This window comes from Giraffa tippelskirchi, chromosome 6, assembly GCF_054371585.1.
Source record: "Giraffa tippelskirchi isolate mGirTip1 chromosome 6, T2T-mGirTip1v1.2.pri, whole genome shotgun sequence".
Lineage (NCBI taxonomy): Eukaryota > Metazoa > Chordata > Mammalia > Artiodactyla > Giraffidae > Giraffa > Giraffa tippelskirchi.
In genome coordinates this window covers 130,044,204-130,070,988 of record NC_137280.1, presented here as the reverse complement: position 1 = coordinate 130,070,988, position 26,785 = coordinate 130,044,204, and the positions used below count along the sequence as shown (strand labels likewise).

General features: G+C 44.5%; 2 protein-coding genes across 8 annotated transcripts in view; one reads left to right on the top strand and one right to left on the bottom strand.

The window, feature by feature from the left end:
• The window catches only part of GRXCR2 (glutaredoxin and cysteine rich domain containing 2), a 221,772-nt gene that overhangs the window by 50,806 nt on the left and 144,181 nt on the right, over positions 1 to 26,785 (top strand). For all 5 annotated transcript variants that reach the window (XM_081504987.1, XM_081504989.1, XM_081504988.1 and 2 more), the window contains one exon: positions 20,065 to 20,207. The gene's annotated coding sequence lies outside the window, so the exon portion shown is untranslated. The remainder of the gene's footprint in view (positions 1 to 20,064; positions 20,208 to 26,785) is intronic.
• SH3RF2 (SH3 domain containing ring finger 2) overlaps positions 1 to 26,785 on the bottom strand; it is a 142,207-nt gene that overhangs the window by 48,352 nt on the left and 67,070 nt on the right. For all 3 annotated transcript variants that reach the window (XM_081504984.1, XM_081504983.1, XM_081504985.1), the window contains exon 5: positions 19,765 to 20,088. In XM_081504984.1, coding sequence (XP_081361110.1) covers positions 19,765 to 20,088 — 324 coding nt within the window. The remainder of the gene's footprint in view (positions 1 to 19,764; positions 20,089 to 26,785) is intronic.

Genomic DNA, 26,785 nt, shown 5'->3' with positions numbered 1-26,785 from the left:
GACTTGAGTGCCATCAGTGCCTTTTGAAATGCTGGGCTATACCGAAACCTTAATTACAACTCTTGCTCTCCTAGTCATAACAGTCCATTTGAAGAAGTAACTGCTTGGCGATAATTATAATTAAATCCTCTCACTGGGCTTCCTTAGGGGCTATAAAAATCTAAACAAGCAAAGTTCCTCTTGAGTCTGCTGTGGGTCCTCTCATGGCCTTTATTCACAGGAGATGCTTGTCAGGCATCTACTGAGTACCAGTAAACTTTGTGCCAGGTCCTGGGGATGGATGACAAAGGCCACTGCTCACCAGGATAGCACAGACTGAATAAGAACTCTTCTGTCTGTCCTACACCTGGGTCCTGCCCTCACATCTTTCAGACAAGAGCATCCCAAAGAGGAGCAATTTCTGAATGTCTAGAAATTCACATGTTCTCCCTGCCAATGATATAGACACCATGTCTTAGAAAGTGGCTTTTTATGATGGAGAGAATGGAGCAGACAGTTATTTGTTGAAATAAGAAAAACAGACCCACAAGGAGAGCTAGATGGAGAAAGCAACAGACGAAGACCAGTCAAAAGACAACCTGGCATCGTTGTACAAAACGTGGGTTCTGAATGCACATTTTCCTAGGTACAGCTCCTCACTTTATTACTCTTTCAGCATGTGACCCTGGGGAAGTTATTTTACCAGCCTGGCCCTAAATTCCTTCATCTGTTTTAGGTGAGCTTTAATAGGATTTTCTCTAAGGACTGTCAGTGTTTATAGGTTTACTTTGGGGGAGTCAGTCGGAGAAGGAAATTGAAGCAGGACTTAAAGGAAAGTTAATGGTTAAAAAAAAATTTCCTTCTAAAGAATTTAGTGAAGGGAATTCCCTGGTGTTCTGGTGGTTAGGACTTGGTGCTTTCACTGCTGAGGGCCTGGGTTCAATCCCTGGTTGGGGAAATAGGATCCCACAAGTGGTGTGGTGCAGTTGAAAAAAAAAAAATTAGTGAGCCCAGGAATCATGTGACAATGTCAAGTTCACTTGGCATCTTCAGAAAGCTAATTACTTGCCACATATCCATTGTCTCATTATTTTAAAAATTTCTCAAAGGATATCATAGCAACCCTAATGGATATTTTTAAGAAGAGAAAAAAGGTAATCACTCACTACCCCTCCACATTATTGAAGTAGTTGTCTTTGCTACTTCTGAGTAATTAAATCCCCTTAGTAAATGAAGGATTTTCTATCTTAGAAACTATAGGATCTGGAGCCGTCATGTTACCCTGGAACACTGCTTGATGTATTTTGGTTGACAAGTCTGCTTTCCTCTTCTGGATTATTGTTACAGGAGACACTTGGGAGACCTCTGATGTGGTTGTCACCTAACAATTTTTCCTTCCCATGGGGTTGATAGAATGTGGTTGTAAAGTCTACTGAGATCCAGAGGTCCTTTCTTGAGACAAGCTCAGGAATCCACAGTGAGTGAAAAGAACATGTAGGATTTCCAGAGCAAGAACTTATAGCCCCTTTCTGGACAGTGTGCTTGTTGGCTTTATAAGATTCTTTAGAAATCAGGAGAAACTTGTCTACTACTGTCTCAACTTAGATTTCAGTAGTTCTGGTTGTCTGCCCAGCAGGCTCAGTCTATGGTGCCTCCACTGACTTTGGCGCAATTCTGTGTGTCCTGAGTGGACCACACCAGCTTATAACCCCAGGTTGTTTGCACAGCTGATGGACTTCACCTTTCAGGGCACTGCATCTGACAGGAAATAAAGGGAGAGCACCACCTTTCAGACAAATTCCATTTCCAGGTGTCGTATTTTCATCTCATTGTGGTTGGAAGGAATGAAACCATGGACTTGCACTAAGAAGGAGGCCCTTGCTTAGAACAACTGTCAACTTATTGGTTTTCCCAGCCTGTAGAACAGTGGCTTAGCACTCAATAAATGTCTGCTAAGTCTGCTTCCAGAAAGGTCCATGTCTGAACCATCTGGGAGAGATGTGAAGACACTATCCTCCCAACTCTCTTTTCTGTTGGCTCAAATTCTGTTTAGAATTTGTTAAGACCAAACAAAAGAGCCATATATATATTTTGGTGTGTGAGGGGGAAGTTTTACTTTTTGTTCTTTATCTTCTCTTGATGTTCCTTAGCTCAGCCTCTTCTCACAAACTGAGTCTCAGTGTCCATGGGCTTGGACTAACAGGCCTTCTGTATCATTTGAGGATGAATGTCTGATGCCTTTTGATTGTCAAGTGTTCTAAGTGTTCCCAGCCTTGAATGAGGCAATGAGAGATGGGTTGAAAAGAAGTCACAGTCTTTGCCCTGAAGGAGTGGCTAATCTCACTGAGATAAGATAGAGAACACCACAACAGATCTTGGAAATCACAACCACCTAAAGGGCTAATATTTAAATTGCTTCCTGGGGATCACCCATTCCTAAGCACCCTATTAGCCAAGTCCTCTTCACAACACACCAAAGGTCTAAGTATTAGGCTGGTGCAAACGTTGTGGTTTTTGCTTTGTTGAAATTTGCTGTTTGATATTGGAATACATTCTTAAATAAGTGCAGTATTGTTATATGTCATTTTAATGTGTATTTCTCGCTTCATGATTTTTGCTAATGACTTATTACTTGCTCTTTATTTTATATTTATTTTAGAGTATGGTAATAATGTTAGACAAAAAGCAGATTTGAGCGATTTTCTTTTTGAGTTCAAAATGGGTCGTAAAGCAGCAGAGACAACTCGCAACATCAACAACACAGTTGGTCCAGGAACTGTTAATGAATGTACAGTGCAGTGGTGGCTCAAAAAGTTTTGCAAAGAAGACGAGAGCTTTGAAGATGAGGACAGTGGCTGGCCATCAAAAATTGGTAACAACCAATTGAGAGCAATCATTGAAGCTGGTCCTCTAACATCTACATAAGAAGTTGTTGAAGAACTCAAAGTCGACCATTCTATGGTCATTAGGCATTTGAAGCAAATTGGAAAGGTGAAAAAGTTCGACATGTCAGTGCCTCATGAGCTGACTACAAATCAAAAAGTTGCCATTTTGAAGTGTCGTATTCTTTTATTCTATGCAACAACAATGAACCATTTCTAGATCGAGTTGTGACGTGCAATGAAAAGTGGATTTTATATATGACAACCGGTGATGACCAGCTCAGTTGTTGCACTGAGAAGAAGCTCCAAAGAGCTTCCAAAAGCCAAATTCGCACCAAAGACAAGGTCATGGTCACTGTTTGGTGGTCTGCTGCCCGTCTGATCCACTACAGCTTTCTGAATCCCTGTGAAACCATTATATCTGAGAAGTATGCTCAGCAGGTTGATGAAATAGACCAAAAACTGCAATGCCTGCAGCTGGCATTAGTTGATAGAAAGGGCCCAATTCTTCCCCGCAACAACACTCAACCGCATGTTGCACAACCAACACTTCAAAAGTTGAATAAATTGGGCTACAGAGTTTTGTCTCGTCCACCATATTCATCTGTGAAAGTGTTAATCACTCAGTCCTGTCGGACTCTTTGTGACTCCGTGAACTGTAGCACACCAGGCTCCTCTGTCCATGGAATTCTCCAGGAAAGAATACTGGAGTGGATAGCCATTCCCTTCTCCAGAGGATCTTCCTGACTCAGGGATCGAACTTGGGTCTCCTGCATTGCAGGCAGATTCTTTACCATATGAGACACCAGAGAAGCCCTATATTCACCTGACCACTTGACAACTGACTACCACTTCTTCAAGTATCTTGACAACTTTTTGCAGGCAAAATGCTTCCGCAACCAGCAGGAGGCAGAAAATGCTTTCCAAGAGTTCCATGAATCCCAAAGCATGGATTTTTACGCTACAGGAATAAGCAAATTTATTTCTAGTTGGCAAAAATATGTTGATTGTAGTGGTTCCTATTTTGATTAATAAAGATGTGTTTGAGCCCAGTTATAATGATTTAAAATTCACAGTCCAAAACCACAATTACTTTTGTACCAACCTAATACTATTATTATCACCAGTCCCATTTTACAGATGAAAGTCAAGGTAAAAATTCATTAAAGAAATTTGACCAAGGCCATAGAACTGGCAAGTGAGCAGAGCTGGGGTTCAAACCTAAACATCTGGACTTGAGCGCTAGCCCTCTCAGAGCTCCCTACATAGTGTTCAAAGCAGTGTGTGCAGTTGGGAGGTTGGATCAAGAGGCTGTCAGGGCTGGAGGGTCCTCAGAGTACATGAGTCGGTGAGGGCTGGAGCCCTCAGACATGCCCTCTCTAGATGTCTATACCTTATCTGCTGGGCTGAGCCAGGACAAGTTTGCCTGTTTTCTGGGAACCCTGCAAGCATGCCTAAGAACAGATCTCCCAGTCCTTTCTCTCCCAGGGTTTCATGGCACACGATTATGGCTTTCATAAGGCGTAGGCAGTGGGACATCAAGGCGGACTTTGGCTTTGTGTGGAGGCTTGGCAAAGCCTGAGAGGGAGGAATGGCTGCATTTGGATAGTCACACTTGATGCTCAGATGGCCGCTGGCCAAAACAGGGATGTCACCACACCCAGTGTCACTTTATCCTGATCATGAGCCAGGTGGAATGGCTGTCCCTGATGTAATAGTCAAAGCTATATATATATATTTTTTTACAGTTGTGGTAAGGGGACTGAGGTTCTTATTAACTATATTTGAACCTTGGAAAACCTGAAGCCCAATCCCCTTGGCTTTATTTATTTATTAATATTTATTTTTATTTATTTGATTGTGCCAGGTCTTAGTTGTGGCATGCAAGCTCTTAGTGGTGGCATAAGGGATTTAGTTCGCTGACCAGGGATTGAACCCCTGCCGCCTATATTGGGAGCTTGGAATCTTAGCCACTGGATCACTGGGGAAGTCCCTCCTCTTGGCTTTACAACTCTAGTATATGTGAGCTGCAGCTTCCTTGGTGGCTCAGATGGTAAACAATCTGCCTGCCAAGCAGAATACTCAGGTTCGATCCCTGGGTCGAGAAGATACCCTGGAGAAAGAAATGGCAACCCACTCCAGTGTTCTTGCCTGGAGAATCCCATGGACAGAGGAGCCTGTCGGGCTACAGTCCGTGGAGTCAGAAAAGAGTTGAACATGACTTAGCGACTAGCCAAGGACAACAACATAGGAGAGCTGCAAGGGACGGTGGCAATAGTCTAAGCTAATCTCCTGATCCTCTGAAGGGGAAATGGCATGCTGAAGGTCACACGTGGGATTTGGTGGCAGAGTCAGGTCAGGTCCCCACTGTGAGAAGGGATCCTGTGATGGTAGCTGGTTCAAGTGGTTGGTTTACATGGTTTGTTTTCCAGACTATGTTTCATTCATTTTGCAAAGTATTTATTGAGACTTCCTTGTACCTGGCTCTGACCTCAGGGAGTTTACATTCTAATGAGGGAGCAGACAAAACAATAAACACAAAAATGAAAAACGAGGCAAGAGACTCAAATATATGTGCTAGGAAGGAAACAGAATAATGGGAGGGGCTGGCACTGGAGAGTGTGTTTTTGATTCCAGTCTTCCCCCTGGTTAGGATGACCTTAGCCATGAATGTTGTCCAAATCGACATGCTGCCCACCCTTTGCACCTGGAAAGTGTGCCTTTGTGGGGCCCTCAGCTTTGGGGTAGGTCCTGTCCCTTGCAGTGCACAGAAGGGTTGGGGCTGAGGACACATCCTCTGAAAGCATATTTTTTCCATATATGGGAGGCCACAGTCTGGGAGCAGTTGTCTGGCCCCACGCCCAGGAGCGCAGGTGTTTTTGTCCTCTGACAGAAGCCCTAGACACTAAAGCACTAAAGCACGGGCACACCCTCAGCAAGGGAGGGTGTTGATTAAGTGCTAAATCCCCAGGGCTGGCAGGGCGTGAGCAAGCAAGGCACAACGGGATCAGTGGAGCTGGGCGGTAACACCCTTCATCCTCTTTATGTGGCATTTGTAGGGAGCCCATCACCTACCTTCACTTGTACGCTTATTTCTCCTTTTCTTTTTGGCTGTGCCATGTGGGATCTTCATTCCCTGACAAGGAATTGAACCTGTGCATTCTGCAGTGGAAGTGTGCAGCCTTAATCACTGGACTGCCAGGAAAGTCCTACACTTAGTTCTTTGTTCAGTTCCTCACTCTTACAAGCATTCTCACTGATACACTCATTCACATCTCCTTCCTTTCATCCAGCCCCCCAATCACTTGATCATTCCTTCATTCATCCATTTCTCAATCTCTTGTTTACATTTACTGACTCAGACACCTTGGTACACTCACTGGGTTTCACTCACTTCTTCACTCCACATCAACTAACATTTCCTGAACACGTCCCCATGCCGGGCTCAACTAGAATTAACCCTGGAGGGGGTCAGGAGGCCCCAGTTACCTTATGGCTAAAGAGTTTAGGGTAAGAAGACAGCAGTTTCATAACTGCCAAAACAAGATGTGAGGTGACAGCCATACCCCCAGAGGCAGAGATGATGGCTGAGGGGGCTCAACCAGCCGGTGCCTCTGGTGTCCCCCAGGCATCTGTGCTGCCTCTTCCCTTGCGTGGCTGCAGGTGACCAGGTACATGCATTCTCACCAAGGCATTAGGACCTCAGAACTCACTAGGAATAGTGTTAGTGTTAATTGCATCTGACTCTTGGCTATCCTCTGGACTGTAGTCTGCCAGGCTCCTCTGTCCATGGGATTCTTCAGGCCAGAATACTGGAGTGGACAATACGGAAAGAATGAGTGGGGCTGTGAGCCAATATGACTTTATTCTGGGGGGTTTCCCTGGCGGTCCAGTGGTAAGACTCTGCACTCCCAATGTGGGAGAGTGGGGCTGGATTTGATCCCTTGTCAGGGAACTAGATTTTGCATCCCTTACAGCATGGATAGAAAGTTAAACAAATAAGACAAAAAGACTTTAGTTTTGGATGCTGAAAATGGAATTTCATTTAATTTTTACACATCATGGAGTACTCTTCTTTCCAGCCTCTCCTATCCCCAACCAATTAAACCTGCAAATACCTTCGCAGTTATGGGCCATACAAAACCAGGCTGAAGGCAGCATCTGGCCAGTAGCCTGTAGTTTGCCATTTAAACTGCTCCCCCAAATAAATGAATAGTGGATAATTTCCAGGTGTCAATAGCAGAAATAGTTTGTAGAGTATAGTCCTTCTCTGGCGACTGAGAGATGAGGGCCCAGCAACAGCCTAATCTTAGGCGTGGGGAATATGACTTTGAACATCAAGCGCAGACTTTCTCCAATCTCATTCATGTTCTGCCCACTTGAAAGAGATGCAAGAAAATGACTAAAAAATTGTGAATGCTCTCTGTGACCTGGTATACGCTGCTTCAAATATATTAAGGGTTGGTCTTCCCAAGGCTTGCCCAGGACTTGGCACATAACAGGAAGTCAGCAAATCTTTATCGAATGAATGGCTGTCTGGCATGTGGTGGGCATGCCATGTTTGTGAATAGGATGGGGAAGGCAAGGAGCCTTCCCTAATCAGTGGCAGCTCAGGTCAAGGTCAAGGCAAGGCAGCGGGCAGAGCAGATAGCTCAATTAGGCGGCTTGAACTAAGCCCAGTGGGAGGGAGGGGTCTGTTCCTGTGACTCTGCCCTCTGTCCTCAGAGTTGCCCTCGACTCAGCCGTGAGAAAGCACATTGCCCTAGCTGATGTGTCTGGAAACAGACAACCTGGTGTTTGCAATGTTCTCTGCGCACGTAAGCAGGTTTTAGTATGCATTAGTTGTGCAATTTGCGACCAGGGCTGGATTGTTTAGGAGTGGGAAGAGAGGGAGAAGGATGGATATGGTATCTTCCAAAGCTTGTGCTTTGAAAATACAATAAACAAGTTTTTTCTATGAAAAAAAAAAATGGCCCATTTCCCCAGAAGTTTCTCTTTCCTTTTCTTTTTTGAGTACATGATTACTCACTGAAAATAAAATTTCTCAAGCATTAACAAAGGGCTGTGTTAGGGGCTTTTATTTTGTTTTACTTTGAGAGCAATTTGTTAAGAGCAGGCTCCTTGGGCCCTCTGTGGAAACCCTCACTTATGGAGGCTTGATTTTCAGCTATGATTTGAGAAAGCATGAAAGCAGCTAATTTGCTAAATAAACCCAGATGTACCCCTAGTCCAGTACAACTGCAGATCATGCCAGCTAGGATGATACAGAATCACAGAATCTTGGATTATGGGCCTGTACATGGATGGCAAATACATGGCACACCTGCCTCCTTTTCCTACTCGTGGGCCCATGATAGACATTACTAATCAATCCCATCATTCCTTCCCATTGAGCCTGGTTGCTCCCCTCAGTTTGCTCTTAAACTGCCCCTGCGAATGATCAAGTCAGTGTATGAGAGATCCCACTCCTGCCACCTGGGTGGGGAAAGAGTATGGGCTTGGAAGAGAGTCAGACCCAAATCTTCTAACCCAAATCTTGAAATGTACTTGCTGGGTAGTATTTAGCTAATTGCTTAGCCTCTCTGGGTCACAGTTCCTCCATGTAACATGGAAGTAATTACATCTCTTCACAGTCCTCCCAGAAGCTGATCTATAGTAAGACCCTGGCACTGGGCCTGACACCTGCTACCCATGCCACAAAATTAGCTCCTTCCCATCCGAGCTGAGCAGAGTGGAAAGTGGACCTGTTCCAACAATCCAGTCAACATGCAGGTTCCCTTGAGCCTCTCCATCCCGGGCACATGAGTTCCAATTGCAAATGTCCAGTGATGGCACTGGCAAGTCTATCTCTCCTGCCTTTGGAAAGTTCCAGTTTCCTCCAAAGCCCTTATATTCTTGGCATGTGTTTGGGAAGAAGGGGCTGCTATTCAGAAAGGGCGTTTGCCTTGTACAGACCTCATGTTAGCTGCCATTAAAGGAAAAAAAAAATTAATTTAATTTTGTTTTATTTTTTTGGCCCACATCACTGTGGGTCTAGTTCCCCAACCAGGGATTGAACCTGTGCCCCCTGAACTGGAAATACAGAGTCTTAACCACTGGGGCATCAGGGAAGTCCCCTTAGCTGCCATTTATTCTGCATGTACTGTACGCCAGGCCCTGGGCTGTGTCCTGCACATCAGTGGTCCACAGTTGGGGCTGATTTTGACCCTGGGGGATATTTGACAATGTCTGGAGGCATTTTTTGTTGCCACAACCGGGTGGTGGGTGCTCCTGGCATCTAGTAGGTAGAGGCCAAGGATGCTGCTAAACACCCTGTGATGCACAGGACAGTCCCCACAACAAAAAGTTATGTAGCCCCAAATGTCAGCAGTGCTGAGGTTGAGAAATCCTTCTGTGTGTGGATATCTCATTCACTTTCCTAACAGGTCTGTGTGAAAGGTGCTCTTACTAAGCCCTTGCAAGCTTGATCCACATGGACAAGGCCCCTGTGCCATTAGGGACTGTCCATGATCCCACATTTCTCTATACAACCCTCCTTGTCCTTGACTGCACCCTGCTTTTCTCTTTTTCTTGCCCTTCTATTTTATTTTTCCTCTCTTATTTTTCCTTCTTGTTGAATTCTGTCGTGTGTGTGTGTGTATGTGTGCTGCAGGCCCCAGTGGCCTTGGGGATCAGTTACCCTTGCTCCCGGCTCCCAGAGCTATAGCGTCTGTGTTAAAATGTCTTTAGTGTAGGCGGGGCCACTCCTTTTTTCACCCAGGCAGGGCTGGGGCTCCAGGATTAATTGGGCAGAATGATGATGTAAAGTTTAAGCTCTTGTTGGAGAAATGCTGAATCAAAGAAGCAAGCCGGGTTAATTAGTGAACTTGCTTTGGTCACCAGAAACAAGAATGGCTTTCTCCCAAGGACCTCAGGGAACTTGGGCAGGGCTGGGATCTGAGCCTGCAGGCCTCACAGGGCACCAAGAGCTGCTGTTTTCTGGTGTAACTTCAGGATAAAGTTACTGGGGCCAAGGAGAGGGACTCGATTCAGCTTCTCCTTTCCCCTGGCTTACCCCCTTTATCCTTCAGGTCTCCATCTGAAGGTCACAGCCTCCAGGCAGGCTTCCCTGACCATGCTGAGTCTCTTCACTCCCCATCCTTCAGCCTCACAGCACTTTGCACATCTACAACCAGGTAATCAGGTATTTATAGTATTTTGGTTAGTATTTGTCTTCCCTGCTGGTCTGGAGTGTCCATGAGCACAGGGACCACATCTGTCTGGCCCACTGTATCACCTGTGCCTGGTGCATGGGGGGACCCAACTGCTGCTTCACTGGCTGCTTCACTGGTGGACCATGAGGCACTTGGGTGACCAGATCAAGTAAGGGAGTGGCTTAGAGAAAAAGCTGAAAAGCACCAACAGAAGATGGTGGAAACAAGACTTTGCCTTTGTCTCCACCTTGGTCTCCTCCTTTGTCCAGTCTTTTTTCCTGGCTTTTCTCCTATCGGTTCCTCTTGGAGTTACAGTTGAGAGGCTGAGCTGAGCAAGTACAATTGCCCCAGGGGCCCCCTGGATACAAGCCCAAAGCCATACTCCTTTCCTACTTCCACAATTGTCATTGCTTATCAATGAAACACAGGGACTTTTGGAAGCCTCTGCACTCCCAGGCAGGCTCTGACAGAGCATCCTTCTGAAGCGTGCTGCTGGCGAATGGCATGCTCCACACAGCCCAGCCCCGGGGCACGGGTATGGGGACCTGACCCAACATTAATCACACAGTGAACATTTATTGAGCCATTTACCCCGCCAAACCCTGGCCAATAGCTCATGTACACTCATCACCTCATTTTATCCTCACAGGAATCTTAAGAGGTTAAAAAAAAAAAGAAAAAAAGAATCACTACATCAGTTCCATTTTACAGATGGAAAAACAGAGGCCCAGAGAGATTAAGTAATTTGCCTGATGTTACGCTGCTCAGTAAGAAGCAGAATGAGAGCTGACTGACCCCCAAAGCCCTTACTTTCATCTTCTCACTATACTACTTCTCCCTAAAGTGCCAAGAAGCTCTTTGTTAATAAGCTCTTAGAGAACTCTACCTGACACTTACTGGGCCTGAGAAAGCTTTGCAGTGGCCAGAAAGGAAACAGGACTCTTGTGTAAAAGTGTGCTTGAGGGAAGACTGGAGGAACTGCAACCATGACCATCATTAACTAAATAATAGGAACAGTTCTTTGGGTGCCATTTACCTTTTGAGTGTGCTATTCACTAACTGAGCAGCAGAATCCTCAGGTGTGTTTGATTATTCCACCTAGAAGATAAGGAAACTGGGACCTAGAGAGGCAAAACGCATGCCCTAGGGTCATGCGGCTGGATGGGAGGGAGCCCTGGGATCAGATTCTTAGGCCTAGCTGGTGACAGCAGAGTGCTGTGCCAAGAACTGCTCCTGCAGCCTGGGACCGCATGGCTCAAGGGTGAGGCATTAAACGATGTGGTAAAAGGACTTTTAATTTGGTCTTAAACTGCAATTAGTTTATTTTATTTCGGGGAAAGACATTGACTCTTATGCAATCACCTCTTCCTGCCGATTTTCTTACATATAAAATGAGACAAGATCACTCTCATGTTGGCCAGGAGTTGTGAAAAATATACCTTAGGGAATTCAGATTGGAAGGGTCACCTAGATCTTGGAAGATGTCTGGCTCATTGCCTGGGTTAAGCCAGGGGTTCTCCTCAATCACACCAAATGATGGTATGTTCTAAACCAGGGGTCCCCAGCCTCCAGGATCCAATGCCTGATGATCTGAGCTGAAGCTGATGTAATAATAATAGAAATAAAGTGCACAATAAAAGTAGTGCACTTGAAGCATCCTGAAACTATCCCACCTGCCTCCTGCCTCCTAGGTCTGTGAAAAACTGTCTTCCATGAAACTGGTCCCTGGTGCCCAAAAGGTTGGGGACCATTGTTCAAAACGCTCTGCTCGGAGGCAAGCAGGTAAAAGCAATGGCGGCAGCTTAGTGGGTTATGGCTCATCCCTGCAAAAACCCTGGGTGGAAGGACCTACCCATTTTGCAGATGAGAACTCAAGGCTTGGTGGGGTAAAGTACTAAGTTTATTGTTACTTAGTCATTAGGAAGTAAAGCCATGGCATGAAGCTTTGAGAAGGACTCAGAGCTCTTCTATTCATACTAAGAGCCTTTCCTCTATAGGGAAACATAAAAACCATCCCCAAATCTAACAGCAGTCTCCATAGGCTCCTTCAGCATTTTCAGTACTTGGTTTCTAACAATCTATACAATGGGAGAAATTTCTCTTGGCCCTCATGAGATCCTTCCTGTGCTGATTTATGTTCCTTCCCTCTTGCAGACACACGAACACAAAACCAGTCTCTAAACCCACGTTTGGAAACATAAAGTCATCTCCTTATCCCCAGAGCAACCCTGAAGCCCTTTCTTCTCCAGGCAGACCAAACCTGGTCTTAGCCCAGCTGTGAGAGCCGATCCTCAGGAGGGTGAACACATGGCTGCAGAGGCCGGGTCGAGGAGGCGGTCTGAGGGCAGTGATAAGGCTGTAAACAAGGAGACTGGCACAGGCAGGCAGGGGAGATTAGCCTAGCTGGCAGCGGCCAGTGGAAAAAGGGGTAGCAGTTCAGTGGTAGCAAACATGCCAGAAGAGAAGGTGCTGAGAAATGAGTCCTGTCTTTGAACAGGGGAACGCCTGGGAACAAACAAGGAAGACAGAGAAAGACAAACATGGAGCAAGTGGCAGAGAATCAATATATAGTGGTTAACTTTGGATTCCTCAGTAGACGCTGAGGGCCTATGATATGAAAGTTTGGAGATCATTGTAAGATAATTTATTTAAAAGTCACAGGATAGGATCTTACACAACGTCAGCTCTTAGAAAGTAGTAATCATTCTTAAAGAACCCTTGTAGCTTAAGATTCAGGAGGGCTGATAGATTTAGAATGTCACCATTCTGCAACTCCCAATAAATGGTCATGAATGGCTCCTCATGAATGAAGGAGGGGAGTGTGTTGACACTGCATAGCCGTAACCAGTAATACCCAGAATGTGGAAGATGCAAGACAAATGACTTGGCTCTTTTGTACATGTCCATAGCAAAGGATAAATAAGAGAGAGAGAGGATGAAAGCAAGAGGACCTGTAGAATAAAAGAAATCTAACAGACACATCAACCCAATGCAAGGTGTTTACATCATTTAGATGCCATTGAAACAAACCATCTTGTAAAAATACATGTATAAAGCAAATATAGAAATTGGAACCTGGGCTGATAATGCTTTAAAGAAATTATTGTCCATTTTCTAGCATGTGATAATGGGATTGTGCTTGTGTTAAACTCTTAGGGAAAAATACTGATATTTTAAAAGAGACACTGAGATGTGTACAGATGAAATAATATGAAGTCTGAGTTTTGCTTTAAAACAGTTGATGGGGGAGCAGACTCATGAGTGGGGATACGGCTGAAATAAGATTGATCCAGGAGTGGATAATTGCTGAAACAGGGTGATATGTACAGGAGGGTTCATTGTGTTCCTCTTTTAACTTTTGTATAGTTTTGAAATTTCTTGTTATAGAAAAGTTCCAAAAATTTACAGGAGAGTGATTTAAGAGAAATCTAGCAACTAACTGCTAAGAAATTTTGACTGCTAACATTTTTGATAGTAATAAAAATGGAAGCCAAACACTTTATATCCATTTTACATCTTTTGATTTTCCCAGCAACTTTGTGAGGTCAGGGTTCTTCGTGTTTTCTTGATGGAAACTGAACGAAGCTTAGAGTGGCTCCTGGCTTGTCTGAAGTCTCACCGCTGGGAGAGGGGAGAGGCGTCTGGGTCTAAGGCTGGAGGGGTTTCCCTACATGACACTGCTTCTCTAGGTGGCTCCTGACTGTTCTTTACCCAGGGGATCTGGCAAAGCAGAGGGTGGCAGAGGCCCTCTGGTTCTACTCTTTTTTTTTTTTTTTTTTGCTTTCAGATGTCTGCCAGGGAAGTTCTGCTAAGGCGTTAACTGATAATGTATGAGAACAGTTTAAGGGGCTGTCTTCACCCAAGGGGTGTGCTCTTGACAATTTAATAAAGATATCTCAAGCATCTGTTAGGTTCCACAGAAGGTACTTTGGGGCAGATAATGAAGACATGATACAGAACAGTTTGAGGGGCCAAGTGTCCATTTAATGGAGCCTCCCCACTTTCCACTCATGACTCTTTGAGGCCAATCTGGCCAGTTCAAGAGTGCTCCAACAGCATGATTTGTGAGTAGGGATTTGTTGTGTGAAAAATTTAAAGACAAAAGAAATTTATATTGGGAGATAGCAAAATAAGAATATAAACATAGGGTTAAGCTTATTTCTGTAAATTACCTTAGACGGGAGGATTAGCCAAGGATCTTAAACATACATTAGCACTGAGTCTGTGTCCAAAGGAAAAAAAAAGATCTTACTACTCAGTTAAAAGCATCTCTCATGGCCATCCTGAGTACTGGAAATTCGGGTAGGGCGACTTCTCCAAAAGATGGAGACAAAGGGACATAGGAGATCTAGACTTCGAGTTGAAGCTCCCAGAAACTACTTTATGCAGGATATTTCAGATATTAGATCAAAAGGAGAGTCAGCTTTTTATACCTCAGAATTCCCTAAGGCGCATGACAGCTCATCTTCCCAGGAGCCAGGGAAAAGATGCTTAGACTTGCCGTTATCAGCCTGGGACGGGATGGAGGAAGCCTGGGGGTGGGAATCGCACAGTAAGGAATGATTTCAGTGACCTGCCTTCCCCTCTCTCTCTTACCTCTTTTGTTTTCTGGGTAATCAGAAGAGTGGAAGGGGATTGGTAGTTACTGGGTTGGCAAAAATCCCCCTGAACGAACTTTTTGGCCAACCCGATATTTAAGTAAATCAGAGGCCTCTGTCTTTGTTTTTGATTCTTGAGGCAAAATACACTATTAGAAAACTTTATTGGGGTTTTGGAATGTCAACAGCAACATAAATGAATAAAACTCCAATTCTGCCCCAAAGAAGTTTTCAATCTAGTGAACCTTTAAGATATATACCAGGTACTTCCAGCACAGAGAACACAACTGTAGACAACATGATGTGAACACAGGGGAAAAATGAATTCTGCAGAAGAGGAGTGGCAGAAGTTTCCTTGAAGAAATGGTATGCATACAGGGCTTGGGGCATGAATGTGTCTGTGACAGGCAATTGCACCAAAAGTAAATTCTAGGAGGAGCAACATTTATTTATTTCGCAAACATTATTCATTGCTCAGAATAATGGAGGCACTATGCTGGGTACAAGGACAAAAAGCCAAGAGGTAGCCTAGTATCTACTGTGCTCATGAATGTTGAGGAGATCACTGCAACTTTTGTGTGTGTATGCTCATGGGTGGATTTCCCAGGTGGCACTAGTGGTAAAGAACCCGCCTGCCAATGCAGGAGACGTAAGAGACTTGAATTTGACCCATAGGTCAGGAAGATCCCCTGGAGGAGGGCATGGCAACCCACTCCAGTATTCTTGCCTGGAGAATCCCATGGACAGAGGAGCCTGACAGGCTACAGTCCATAAAGTTGCAAAGAGTTGGACATGACTGAAGTGACTTAACATGCAAGCCTGCATGCTCACGTGTGCACGGATAGGGGAGAAGTGGGGAGGCTGGGAGACTATAGTCAGATCAGAGAGGGTCTAGAATGTCCTTAACTATTTAGGAGAGAGAGCACAGGTCTGCCCTCAAATCCTGGGTCTTTCCAGCTTAAAGGCTTTGAAAAAGTTTCCAAATTTTTCTGCCCCATAGTTTGGGCTGTTTGGTAAAATGGGCATATGAACACCTACTCTGAAGAGTTGTGAGAAGAGTCATAATGTCTGTACTTCATCTCTTATAGTTTCTTTTTTCTTGAGTTATGTTTTATTTGGCAAACATTTTTAGGGCTGAAGCAGCATCTCAAGTAACCCTGAGAAAACTGCTCTGAGGAAGCAAGGGAGGAAGTCTTATAGTTTCTGACTTTCAGTGGCCACTTAATTCATGGCAGTATTACTGCCTCTGAAGACTGTAGGGAACCACTGGTGGTCTGGGGAGGAGAAGCAGCGTATCAGATCTGGGTTTTCAAGAGTATAGAGGCCACAACGGGGAGAATGAAGTTAACGAATGCCCTCTTCTCTGTGTCCATAGCACTTCACACGTGTCTTAGTTCTGCATGTAATTACTCTGGACTTCTGCTTTCTAAACTACATTGCCTCCCATCTTCACAGATTTTTGCCATATCTACTTCCCACTTGTACCTTGTTAACTTACTGTTCTTTAAAAAAAAAAGCTTTAAAATCTTAATAAAGCAAAATTTTTTCAAAGACTTCTGTGACCATAAAACTGGCATCTCTTACATGATATAGAGGATAACCATCCAACAACAAGATAAAAACATAGAGTGTTATGAAGTTCAGACATGGGCAACTGGTGGCTGAAGCCCTGAGCCTGATACCTTGCTCTCTCTTCCTGATGCAAGGAGATTAGCACCCTGGTACAGGGTGTTCCAGAAAGACCAGCACCAAAGTGAGACTTTCTGATATCACCAAAAGGCTTGGGGAAAACTGGAAAGGGAATACCTGTCTCTATGACAGTTCTTGGTTGTAAAACTCCAAGTATCTTCATGACTAAAGTCAGTGCAGGTGCCAACAGGGTCCTCATCTCATTTCAGGAAGTCCTAACTCCACTATAGTCATTTATGTTTTATATCCCTGCTAGACTGTGAATTCCTTGGAGCCAAAAACTTACTCCTGCTGCCTTCAGTGCCGTGCATAAAACTTGGGCACAGTTGGTAGTTCATAAAGGAACAAAGTGATATTAAATGAAGACCTTCTTGAGGTGCAGAAGGCTTAGGGGAAATTCTTTATTGAGGGGCGGGCAGGGAAGAGAATACTGGAAGGCCTTGGAGTCTACAGGGAGTCAAATGAAGACATGCAAGAAAAGGGAGACTAAAAACTTTCAAGATAATCAACATTGATATAATGGTTTTGCCTGATGACATCTTTGCTGATGGCATAGTGGAGTGACAAGAGTCTATGAGCCGGAATCACATGATTCTAGGGTCAATACAGACTCTTACTGTTCACTAATTACTTGAACTTTGGCCAAACCGTTTTTCTTTTGGGGCCTTAATTACTCTGCTCTAAAGCGGTAAGAATACCTCTCCTACAAAGGCTCTTACCATATTTTAGAATGTAGGGCGGCACTCAGGAGACTGGCACTTCCCTCCCTCCTTCTGTCCTTCCTTCCTTCTTTCCCTCCCTTATTCCTTCCTCCCCTCCTTCCCTCCCTCCTTCCTATCCTTTTACTTTTAATAAATGTTTGAGATTATTATTGCTGTTCTTATTGTTTTGGTATAGAATACCTAGGACTTGCTATGGTTACTAGTACACTGTAAGCACTCAACAGATGTCTCCTGGCTGGAAGAGTTACAATGACCTGTGGTCTTTCTATAGAAAACAATTCCTCCTCCCGTCTTTCCTCTCTATGTATATGTCACTACTATCTGCACAGATGTTTAGGTCAAATGTCTTGATTCCTTGGTTTACTGAGAACCTACCAGGTATTATGTACCATAGATGGTGCTGGGATGTGGAAAGAAGGAGGGGCTTGAGAAGCCAGATCCAGTAACAGCTCTGAAGGATATTAGAGACAAAGGAAATAGGAGACCTTGTCACTGGCTCAACTTGCTACTCATCTTTAGATATAGCTCTTAGGTGGGACATTTTACAAGGGTGTTTTTGACAATATCTGGGTAAATGTAGAAATACTGATAATCCAGGGCCATATGAATCTAGAAAAGGCTATCAGTACTGTGCAGTGGTTCCTTGGGGACAGGATATGCCAAAGCTACACTTTGGAATTCTCACCGTTTGTGAGAATTAAGAAGAAATACTGTTGGATTGATCAAAAAGTTCAGTTGGGGTTTTTCATAAGATGGTACAGAAACCTGAACGAACTTTTTGGCCCCCCCATACCTGGGCTTCTCGGGTGGCACTAGGGGTAAAGAATCCACCTGCCACTGCAGGAGATGCAAGAGATGCAGGTTCAATCCCTGGGTGAGGAAGATCCCCTGGAGGAGGGCATGGAAACCCACTCCAGTATTCTTGCCTGGAAAATTCCATGGACAGAGGAGCCTGGAGGGATACAGTCCATGGAGTCGCAAAGAGTCAGAGACAACTAAGGGCAGTGTTAGTTATTAGTTAATACTTGTTTGGAATCCTGCTAGGATTTCCTACTTTGGTCCACTCTGTCTATGAGGTAAATTGACCAGGAAAAAGAATTTAAACAGCACACGGAAAGTGACTCTTGGAAAGTTAACTTATAGCTGAGTGAGCTAGCCTAGGTCTACTGGATGTGGGCTGTACTTCATATACCGATGTCTGTATAGAAAGAATGGTTTCAGAAAGTTCTGCTGGTCTTTCACTTAAGTGTGTCACTAGGTCCCCACATTGGAGTGTGTGTGTGTGTGTGTGTGTGTGTGTGTGTGTGTGTGTGTGTGTATAGGGAGTGTTGAACTTTGGGCACAAACTGTGTGTGTACTTGTAAAAAAATGTTTGGAGTGTGTGTATAGGAAAGGAAGGAAATTCATGATTTTTTAATGAAAGAAGAGTATATAAGCAGGGGAGAGTGTAATTGTGTGTGTGTGCAGTATGTATGTAATGCAAGTGGCGGGCAGAATGACATCCAGCCAGCCCTCTAGAGATGCAGACAGTGGCATAAGGTCTGAAGTGCTGTTGGAAGTGATTGTTTTCCTTTTAGACCAGCTCACAGGTCTTTGAGGAGCCCTTGACTTTCTCCTCCTCCTTGTCTTGTTAAAAACGGATTAGAGTCCAATTAAGTCATTTAATCCCAAGGTAGAGAATCATGTTTAAAAACAAGATTTACAGCTTAAAAAAAATTGTAAGTTGAGGTTTGTCCTTTCAAGTTGCCACCTGCATGGTTCCAAAGAGTGTTTATAGCAGAATACCCGACATGCAGTTCTTAATTACTTTGCCTCATACCTCCGGTCCTTCATCTTTTAAAGCATCCTTCAACCTAAATAGCCTCATGCTGTTAGAAGTATGTCTGCACTGCTGGGTGGTCAGGATTGCCTTTTGGCTTATCTGCCTACAGTTGGCAATTCAGTGGCCAGGCTTAATAATAACAGTGCTAATATCAATAATAATAGTATTAAGAGCTAATGCTTATTGGGTACTCAGTATGTGCCAGGCATGGTACTAAGCACTTTATATATATTATCTTATTAAATGTGTCATAGGAAAACACCATGACTGGCTTCATGAGTGTGTGACATGTGTAGTCACATGGGGCTTTCTGCTCCGAAGGGCCCTTCACTTGGTTTGATGCTCTGCTGTTGCCACCTTGAAATTCTTAATCATTTTTGACCAGCATTTTCACTTTTCATTGAGCCTTGTAAAGTATCTAGCTAGTCCTGAAAACACCCAATAACCCATAGTTTCTCTTTTTTTTCTTTTCCTTCCCTTCCCTGTGATGTCTGACACATTGCCAGATGGTGAAACAGTGAATGTCAGACTGTGATCCCAGAAAACATGCTATTAATAATAGGAGGGAGGGATGTTCTCTAAGGGGCAGGAACCATACCATGGCTCTTAGCATGGGAAAGCAACCCCCTGCCTCTAAACCTCAGTCTTTTCATCTGTTAAATGGGGGTAACAATAATAATAATACCTAGCTCATAGGCTGTTTCAAGGGTGAAATAAGATCATGTAAAGACAGCTCCGACATATAATACATATGACATTAGTTATTATTAATGCATTATAAGGGCATAGCAGGTACTGAATATCCAATATTGCCTGTGACATGGTGTGGATCACTTGCCCAACTCCAGAGTGGCCTTCTCCCAGGGGTTTGCTTCCTACCTGCCCCACGGAGCTGGGGGAAGCATCCACTTTCTCCACATGCTGGGTGATTACAGAGGGGTTGCTGGAGCTGATGAGCACTGGGGTGCTGATTTCCACCATGTGGCGCCCCGAGGGAGAATGCACCATCCTGTTGAGGGTGTTCAAGGCTGTTGTGATGGAGAACTGGCCAGGCCCCTTCCTCCTGGATCCCGGGCCCCTTCGGAGGGTGGGCGCATTTGTTGCCTTGCCTCTGGAGGGGGAGGACACCAGGGACAGGTTTTTCATGTGGGATGATGGACGGCCTTTGTTCTTCTCTAGGAGGTGTCTTGCGGTGAGGTTTGGCTGAAAAGATGAAAGATCCAATAAGAATTTCATCATCCTGACCCCGTGGGAGCAGCTATATCTTACCCAGGCTAGTCTGAAGCCGGCTCCAATGCCACCACCTCAGGAGTCACTTCTCGGTCAGTTTCCATCTTTTATTCATAAGTCCCAGTCCCTCTACTGTATCAATCAATTCTCACAACTCTCTTGCAAAGTAGGTACAACTCTACTGAGAGCTGAAGAATTTAAAACAAGCCATGATACTCTGCTCTGATTTGCCCATCTCTCTCAGCATCATCGCAGCTTCCTTTACCTGGAAGACCCTTCCCTTTTCTTCTAGCTCCCCCTGAGTCCCCCCTCCCCCAACCTTGACTCAGCTGCTTGTCCTACTTCCTGCAGCCCCCATGCTTTCCCACTGTACACTGTACTCATTTACCTTCCTTTCCTTCACTGGACTGTTAGCTGCCTGAGGGCAGGGTGTTCTCTGCTGTATTCCAGGGTGGGTGTTCCATAAGTGTTTGTGGAAGAATGGGTGGATGAAGTTGCTCAAGTTGGCACATTTGATAAGTTTGACCAGAATGTAAATCCATTCAGGACCCTGGATCATCTAAGGCTAAGACCATCTTTTACTACTTCTTTGAAATACTTTGATCTCATCTCCATTCTCTCTTGTTCTATACCTCTTAGTGCTGGTACATCAGAAAAACAGACAAACAATCCCCTTACCCTGGTTGTGGTCTAAATGTCTACCAGCAGTTTAACCACTGTCTAGCAAGATTCCTGCAAACCTAACACCAGCCCTTGCCATCGAGTTCCAGCCAGTTCTAGCACTAGCACCACCACTGACTATACTGTATTTTTTGAATACTCTGCCTATCAAGCATCCCATGAGTTCATGTCCTTCAGAAATCAGAAATATGCTGACAAAGGGGATGGTGTGAATAAACTTTCCAGGACAGTTAAAAGTATCTTCATCATGATGCTTGTCACCAGTTGCTCTATAAAATTGCACATCTCATTCTAATTCTGAAATTCAGTGATAGAGGGAAAATGGAATTTGCTCATTTAAGAACTGTTTTTTCATTAAGAACTTTCTAATGAAAATGTTCAGATGATTAAGATGATTAATAGAGTGGAGATAGAAAATTTTAAAGAAGATGTAGTTTCTGCCTCCAGAAGCTTATAATATTGGGGAAAAAAAATCATCAAGTGGGAAAGGGGCATTATTACTTTAAAGATAAGAGAGTTGAGGCCCAAAAGGGGTGATTTATACATGGTAGAGCCAGCACATAAACAACTAAACAAGAAAATATCAGGCAGGGACTTCCCTGGTGGTCCAGTGGCCAAAACTTCCTGCTCCCAATGCAGAGGGCATGAGTTTCATTCCTGGTAACATTATAGGAACTATTCATAGATCCTATAAGTAGCAACTAAGAGTTTGCCTGCCAAAACTAAAGATCCATGTGTCACCACTAAGACCCAGCGCAACCAAATGAATAAATAAATAAAGTTCAGGCAGTAATAAATGCTCTGAAGTGTCAGAGAGTGACAGGGGGAGGAGGCTACTTCAGATTTGGGGGGTTTGGTGAGGCGTCAAGGAAGACTTGCTGAGAAGGTGACATTCAAGCTAAGACATAGATGCCAAGAAGGAACTAGCCATGAGAAGATGGGGATAAAAACATGCCAGGTAGCAGGGTAAGCTAGTGGAAAAATCCCCAAGAGGGGGCAAGCTCAGACTGTTTGAGAAAAAGACGTGAAAGAATCAGAAAGGAGAATGGTCTAGAGCGAGTGAGGAGCAGGTAGTAAAGAGGAGACCACGGAGACAGGCAGGAGTTGGATCACACCAGGCTGGGAGGCTTCAAGTTTATTCTAAGTGTAACAGGAAGCCTTTGGTAGGATTAGGGTAGAAGGGTGACATGATCTGATTTATGCCTTTATTTAAAAGCTCATGCTACGGTTTGGCAGTTTCTTACTTAGCATCTGACCCAGCAGTCCCAGTCCTAGATAATTACCCAAGAGAAATGAAAACTTAGGCTCACTCAAAAACTGGCATGCAAGTATTTATAGCTGCTTTATTGTTAGCTGCCAAACAACTGGAAACAACCGCAATGTCTTTCAACTGGTGAGTGAGTAACCAACTCTGGCACATCCCTACCATGGAATATGACTTGACAATAAAAATGGATGAGCTTCATATGCACCCAACAACACGGATGAACCTCAGAGGTGCTATGCTAAGTGAAGGGAGCCAGACTCTGGAGGCAACATTCTGTTCTATTCCATTTCTATGACCTTCTGGAAAAGGAAAACTGCTGGGGTAGAACACAGATCAGTGGGGTGTTCGGGAGCAGGAGTCAGGGAAGGAGCTGACTTCAAAGGGGCAGTCTGCCTTCATATTTTTGGGGAGGTGTAGGACCTATTTTACATCTTGATGGTGGTGTGGTTATACTGTATGCATTTATCAGAAAAGCTGCTGCTGCTGCTGCTAAGTCACTTCAGTCATGTCCGACTCTGCACGACCCCATAGATGGCAGCCCACCAGGCTCCGCCATTCCTGGGATTCTCCAGGCAAGAACACTGGAGTGGGTTGCCATTTCCTTCTCCAATGCATGCAAGTGAAAAGTGAAAGTGAAGTTGCTCAGTCGTGTCCGACTCTTCGCGACCCCATGGACTGCAGCCTACCAGGCTTCTCTGTCCATGGGATTTTCCAGGCAAGAATACTGGAGTGGGGTGCCATTGCCTTCTCCAATCAGAAAAGCAGAAAGACCTATTAAGAGGCTACTCCATTGTTCACTTAGAAAATGACTGTGGCATTGATTAGTAGATGACAAGCGGACAGATTCCAGGACCTTTCAGGAGGTAGATCCACAGGACTGGGAGTTTGACAGAAGCATGGGATGGGGGAGAGGAAGTGGTCATCCATCATGTCCCACTTTCTGATTTGTGTGCCTAGGTCAGCAGTAGAGCCATTTGCTGGATCAAGTAACATTTGCTGATGAGGAGCAATCATGATCCTTGGGAGACAATGGTTAAGTTGTCCCTTAAAAGAGCAAATTTTACTGTATGTAAATAAAAAGAAATACATTAAAACCTTATTCTGGCTGCTATTCAAAAGTGTCAGGCTGGAAGGAGGGCGATCAATTGGGAGATTACTGAAGTTACTTAGGGCAGTTTTAGTGGAAGCCTGGACCATGCCTCAGGTCCCCCAGAGCACGCCTCCCGCTACTGTTCCCCCAGGAAGAGGGTAATACACGCTTTGAGCTGAATGAGTAAAGTTCTTTCTGGTCATTCACAGCCACAATGAAATAAATATATTTTTTTCTGGTTCAACCTAATTTTTCTGTCCCCAGGTGAGCAACACCGTGAGTGTTTTCCATCAGCAACACAGACAAAGAGCCCCATGTGACTGTAGGTCTTCCCTGTCCTCTGCCAGTGTGATTAATAGCTCAGTCGGGGAAGGACTGCAGAGCTGTTCAATTTGCACTCACTCATTCGAAACAATATCCTTGAGGTTCATTGGGCTGAGCGAGGTTCACATGACCCAGGCAGGCCCTGCAGGAGAAGTCCTGACAAGAACTGGCATAAGCTCGGTGTTTGTTTTAGCACCTTTTATCCAGGTGCAATTCAATAAGTCAAATGATACATTAACCAGAAAAATCCTGTTGATGCCAAAATGCCCCACCCTGCTGCTCCCAGAAGGAAGCTCTCCTTCCCTTCAGTTGTTCTGCATGGCCTTGATGGTTCAAAACTTATTTAAAGAGTTCTCAGCAAGTGCTGGTCTTAATGAAATGACTGGAGTCAACATTTAAGTGCTGCTTTAAAAAGCTCAATTTGGATTTCAAGTAATTTTTGAAAACCAGGTTCCCAGATTAGAGCAACCACTTGATTATCTTTCCCCCTCCTAGCAATTAGGAGAACAAATGAAGCGATGGCTAGTTTGATGATGATTGTGAGGGTTCTTGTAATCACTAATTTTAGAGGTGGAGTGGTGGGGAGAGTATCCAAATGAATAATCATTAAATGTAGAAGTTTTGGGAAAGAAGGGTATCAGAAATGGGTAATAAAATCAGTGATGCCTTTTTTCCCATACCGATGAAGAAGCTTCTTGAAATAATACAAGGGACTATGCAAGCTCTAATCTACAAAAATTTAAGCACCTCCTATGCATCCAGCTAACCCACTCCAGTACTCTTGCCTGGAAAATCCCAAGGACAGAGGAGCCTGGTAGGCTGCAGTCCATGGGGTCACTAGGAGACAGACATGACTGAGCGACTTCACTTTCACTTTTCACTTTCATGTATTGGAGAAGGAAATGGCAACCCACTCCAGTGTTCTTGCCTGGAGAATCCCAGGGATGGCAGAACCTGGTGGGCTGCCGTCTATGGGGTCGCACAGAGTCAGACACGACTGAAGCGACTTAGCAACAGCAGCAGCAGCAGCAGCAGCATGCATCCAGCTAGGGATTAGTTGAGGAGCTTCCCTGGTAGCTCAACTGGTAAAGAATCCACCTGCAATGCAGGAGACCCCAGTTCAATTCCTGGGTTGGGAAGTTCCCCTGGAGAAGGGATAGGGTACCCACTCCAGTATTCTTGGGCTTCCCTGGTAGCTCAGATGGTGAAGAATCAGCCTGCAATGCGGGAGACCTGGGTTTGATCCCTGGGTTGAGAAGACCCCCTGGAGGAGGACATGGCAACCCACTCCAGTATTCTTGCCTAGAGAATCCTATGGACAGAGGAGCCGGTGGACTACAGTCCATGGAGTTGCAAAGAGTCGGACCCGACTGAGAAACTGAGCTCAGCACAGGGATTAGTTGTAGCTGATCTCTGTCCTTGGAGAGAAAACCATCATCTCCCAAACATCATAACTGTTCCTCTTCACCAAGTGTTGCTTCATCCAGCAGATGGCCCTACCACTGACCTAGGGACACAAAGCCAAAAGTGGGGTGTTATCCTTGACCAGTTCCTTGCCCCTGTCCCCCGCTCCTGTGGATCTACCTACTAAAAGGTCCTGGAATCTGTCCACTTGTTTCCAATCTATTAGTCAAAGCCACAGTCATTTTCTAACTGAGTGATGGAGTAGCTCAGTTGATCTTTCTGCTTTTTTAAAAAATTCCTCCTCATCAAATCATTTTTCCCACTGCATTCAGAGCAATCTTTAAGAAACCCCAATCTGGACTTCCCAGGTGGATAAAGAATTCACCTGCCAATGCAGGGCACATGGGTTTGATCCCTGGTCTGGGAGGATTCCACATGCCATGGAGCAACCAAGCCCATGTGCCACAACTACTGAGCCTGTGCTCTAGAAGCCGGGAGCTGTAACTACCCAGTCCACGTGAAGCAACAAGTGAAGCCTGTGGGACTAGATCCTGTGCTCCCCAACAAGAGAAGCCACCACAGTGAGAAGCCCCTCTCTCCACAGCTAGAGAGCCCACGTGCAGCACCGAAGGCCCAGCACAGCCAAAAAGTAAAAATAATAATTAAAAAAAAGAAACCCAAATCTGATGGAATCACTGCCTCATTTTAAATATTTCAATTGTGTCCACTGATTTCTGGGTCAAGTTCAAACTTCTTATGATATGGCAGGAATGCTCAGCAAATATTCCGTGTGGTCCCCTATACTTCTCAGCTGGCTTCAGGACAGATGGGACTATGTGACTCGTTCAGGCAAATGAACTATGAGTAGGAATGACAAATGTCACAAAGCTGAGGCCTTTGCTTGTATACAACTCTCTCTTCTTTACTCTTCCCCTGCCATGAAACCTAGGAAGTCCATGTGTTCCAGATGGCATAGCTATAAGATGGCCCAGCCTCATTCTGCAGAGTTCCTCAATGACTATGTGAGCACAGCCTCTCATCATTGTGTGCTGAGCAAGTAATATGGATTGGATATAACTTTTCTTTGTGAAGCCACTGAGATATGGGGGCTGTTTATTACCATGGCATAACCTGGCTCATCCTGACTAATGTAGGAAGGTCCCCTCTGGTCTGGTTCCCATTTGTTTCCCTGGTTTTGTTTTCCTGTCTCTCTCTTACTCTCTAAGCTCCAGCTCTAGTATTTTTTGGTTCTTTGGAGGCTACCACATTTCCTTATCCTGCAGGACATTTGCACATATTACCTCTAGTCCCCAAAACCCTCTTCCCTCCATTCTTACCTAAACAACTCCTAATCATTTGTCAGATCTTGGCATACAAGTCATCTGCCAACGCCCTACTCAAGTAAGTTGCGCATCATATGCTCCTCCCCCCAGTAGTTGCCTCTCCTTCACTGTTTGCATCATTCATCACACTTATAATTACTCATTAATGTCTCAACTTACAGTCCTTGAAATTAGGGACCCATATCTGACTTGTATCACTAGGACTTAGCACAAGACCTGACATAGCAGGCATTCAATGAAAAAATTAGTTAAACAGTTGAATATATATTTAGGATGAGGGACGAGGTCATGTTGAAAGGATGGTTCTCTGAGTTTTTTTCCCGGTCAGTTGGAACATTTCCCAAATATTTTTTCATTCATTTGCTTGTGAAGCTAAACTTTTTTTTTTTTTTTTTAACAAAGTATCTGCTCTGTGTTGGGCTAGCCTGTGAAGTACAATCCACATATTCATCAGGTGTTCAGAGAAGAAAGAGACAGCTGAATGTTCAACTAGTTACTGGAATTTTATGGAAAATTAGGTTTCTAGCTGAGCCTCATAAAATGAGTGAAACTGAACAAGTA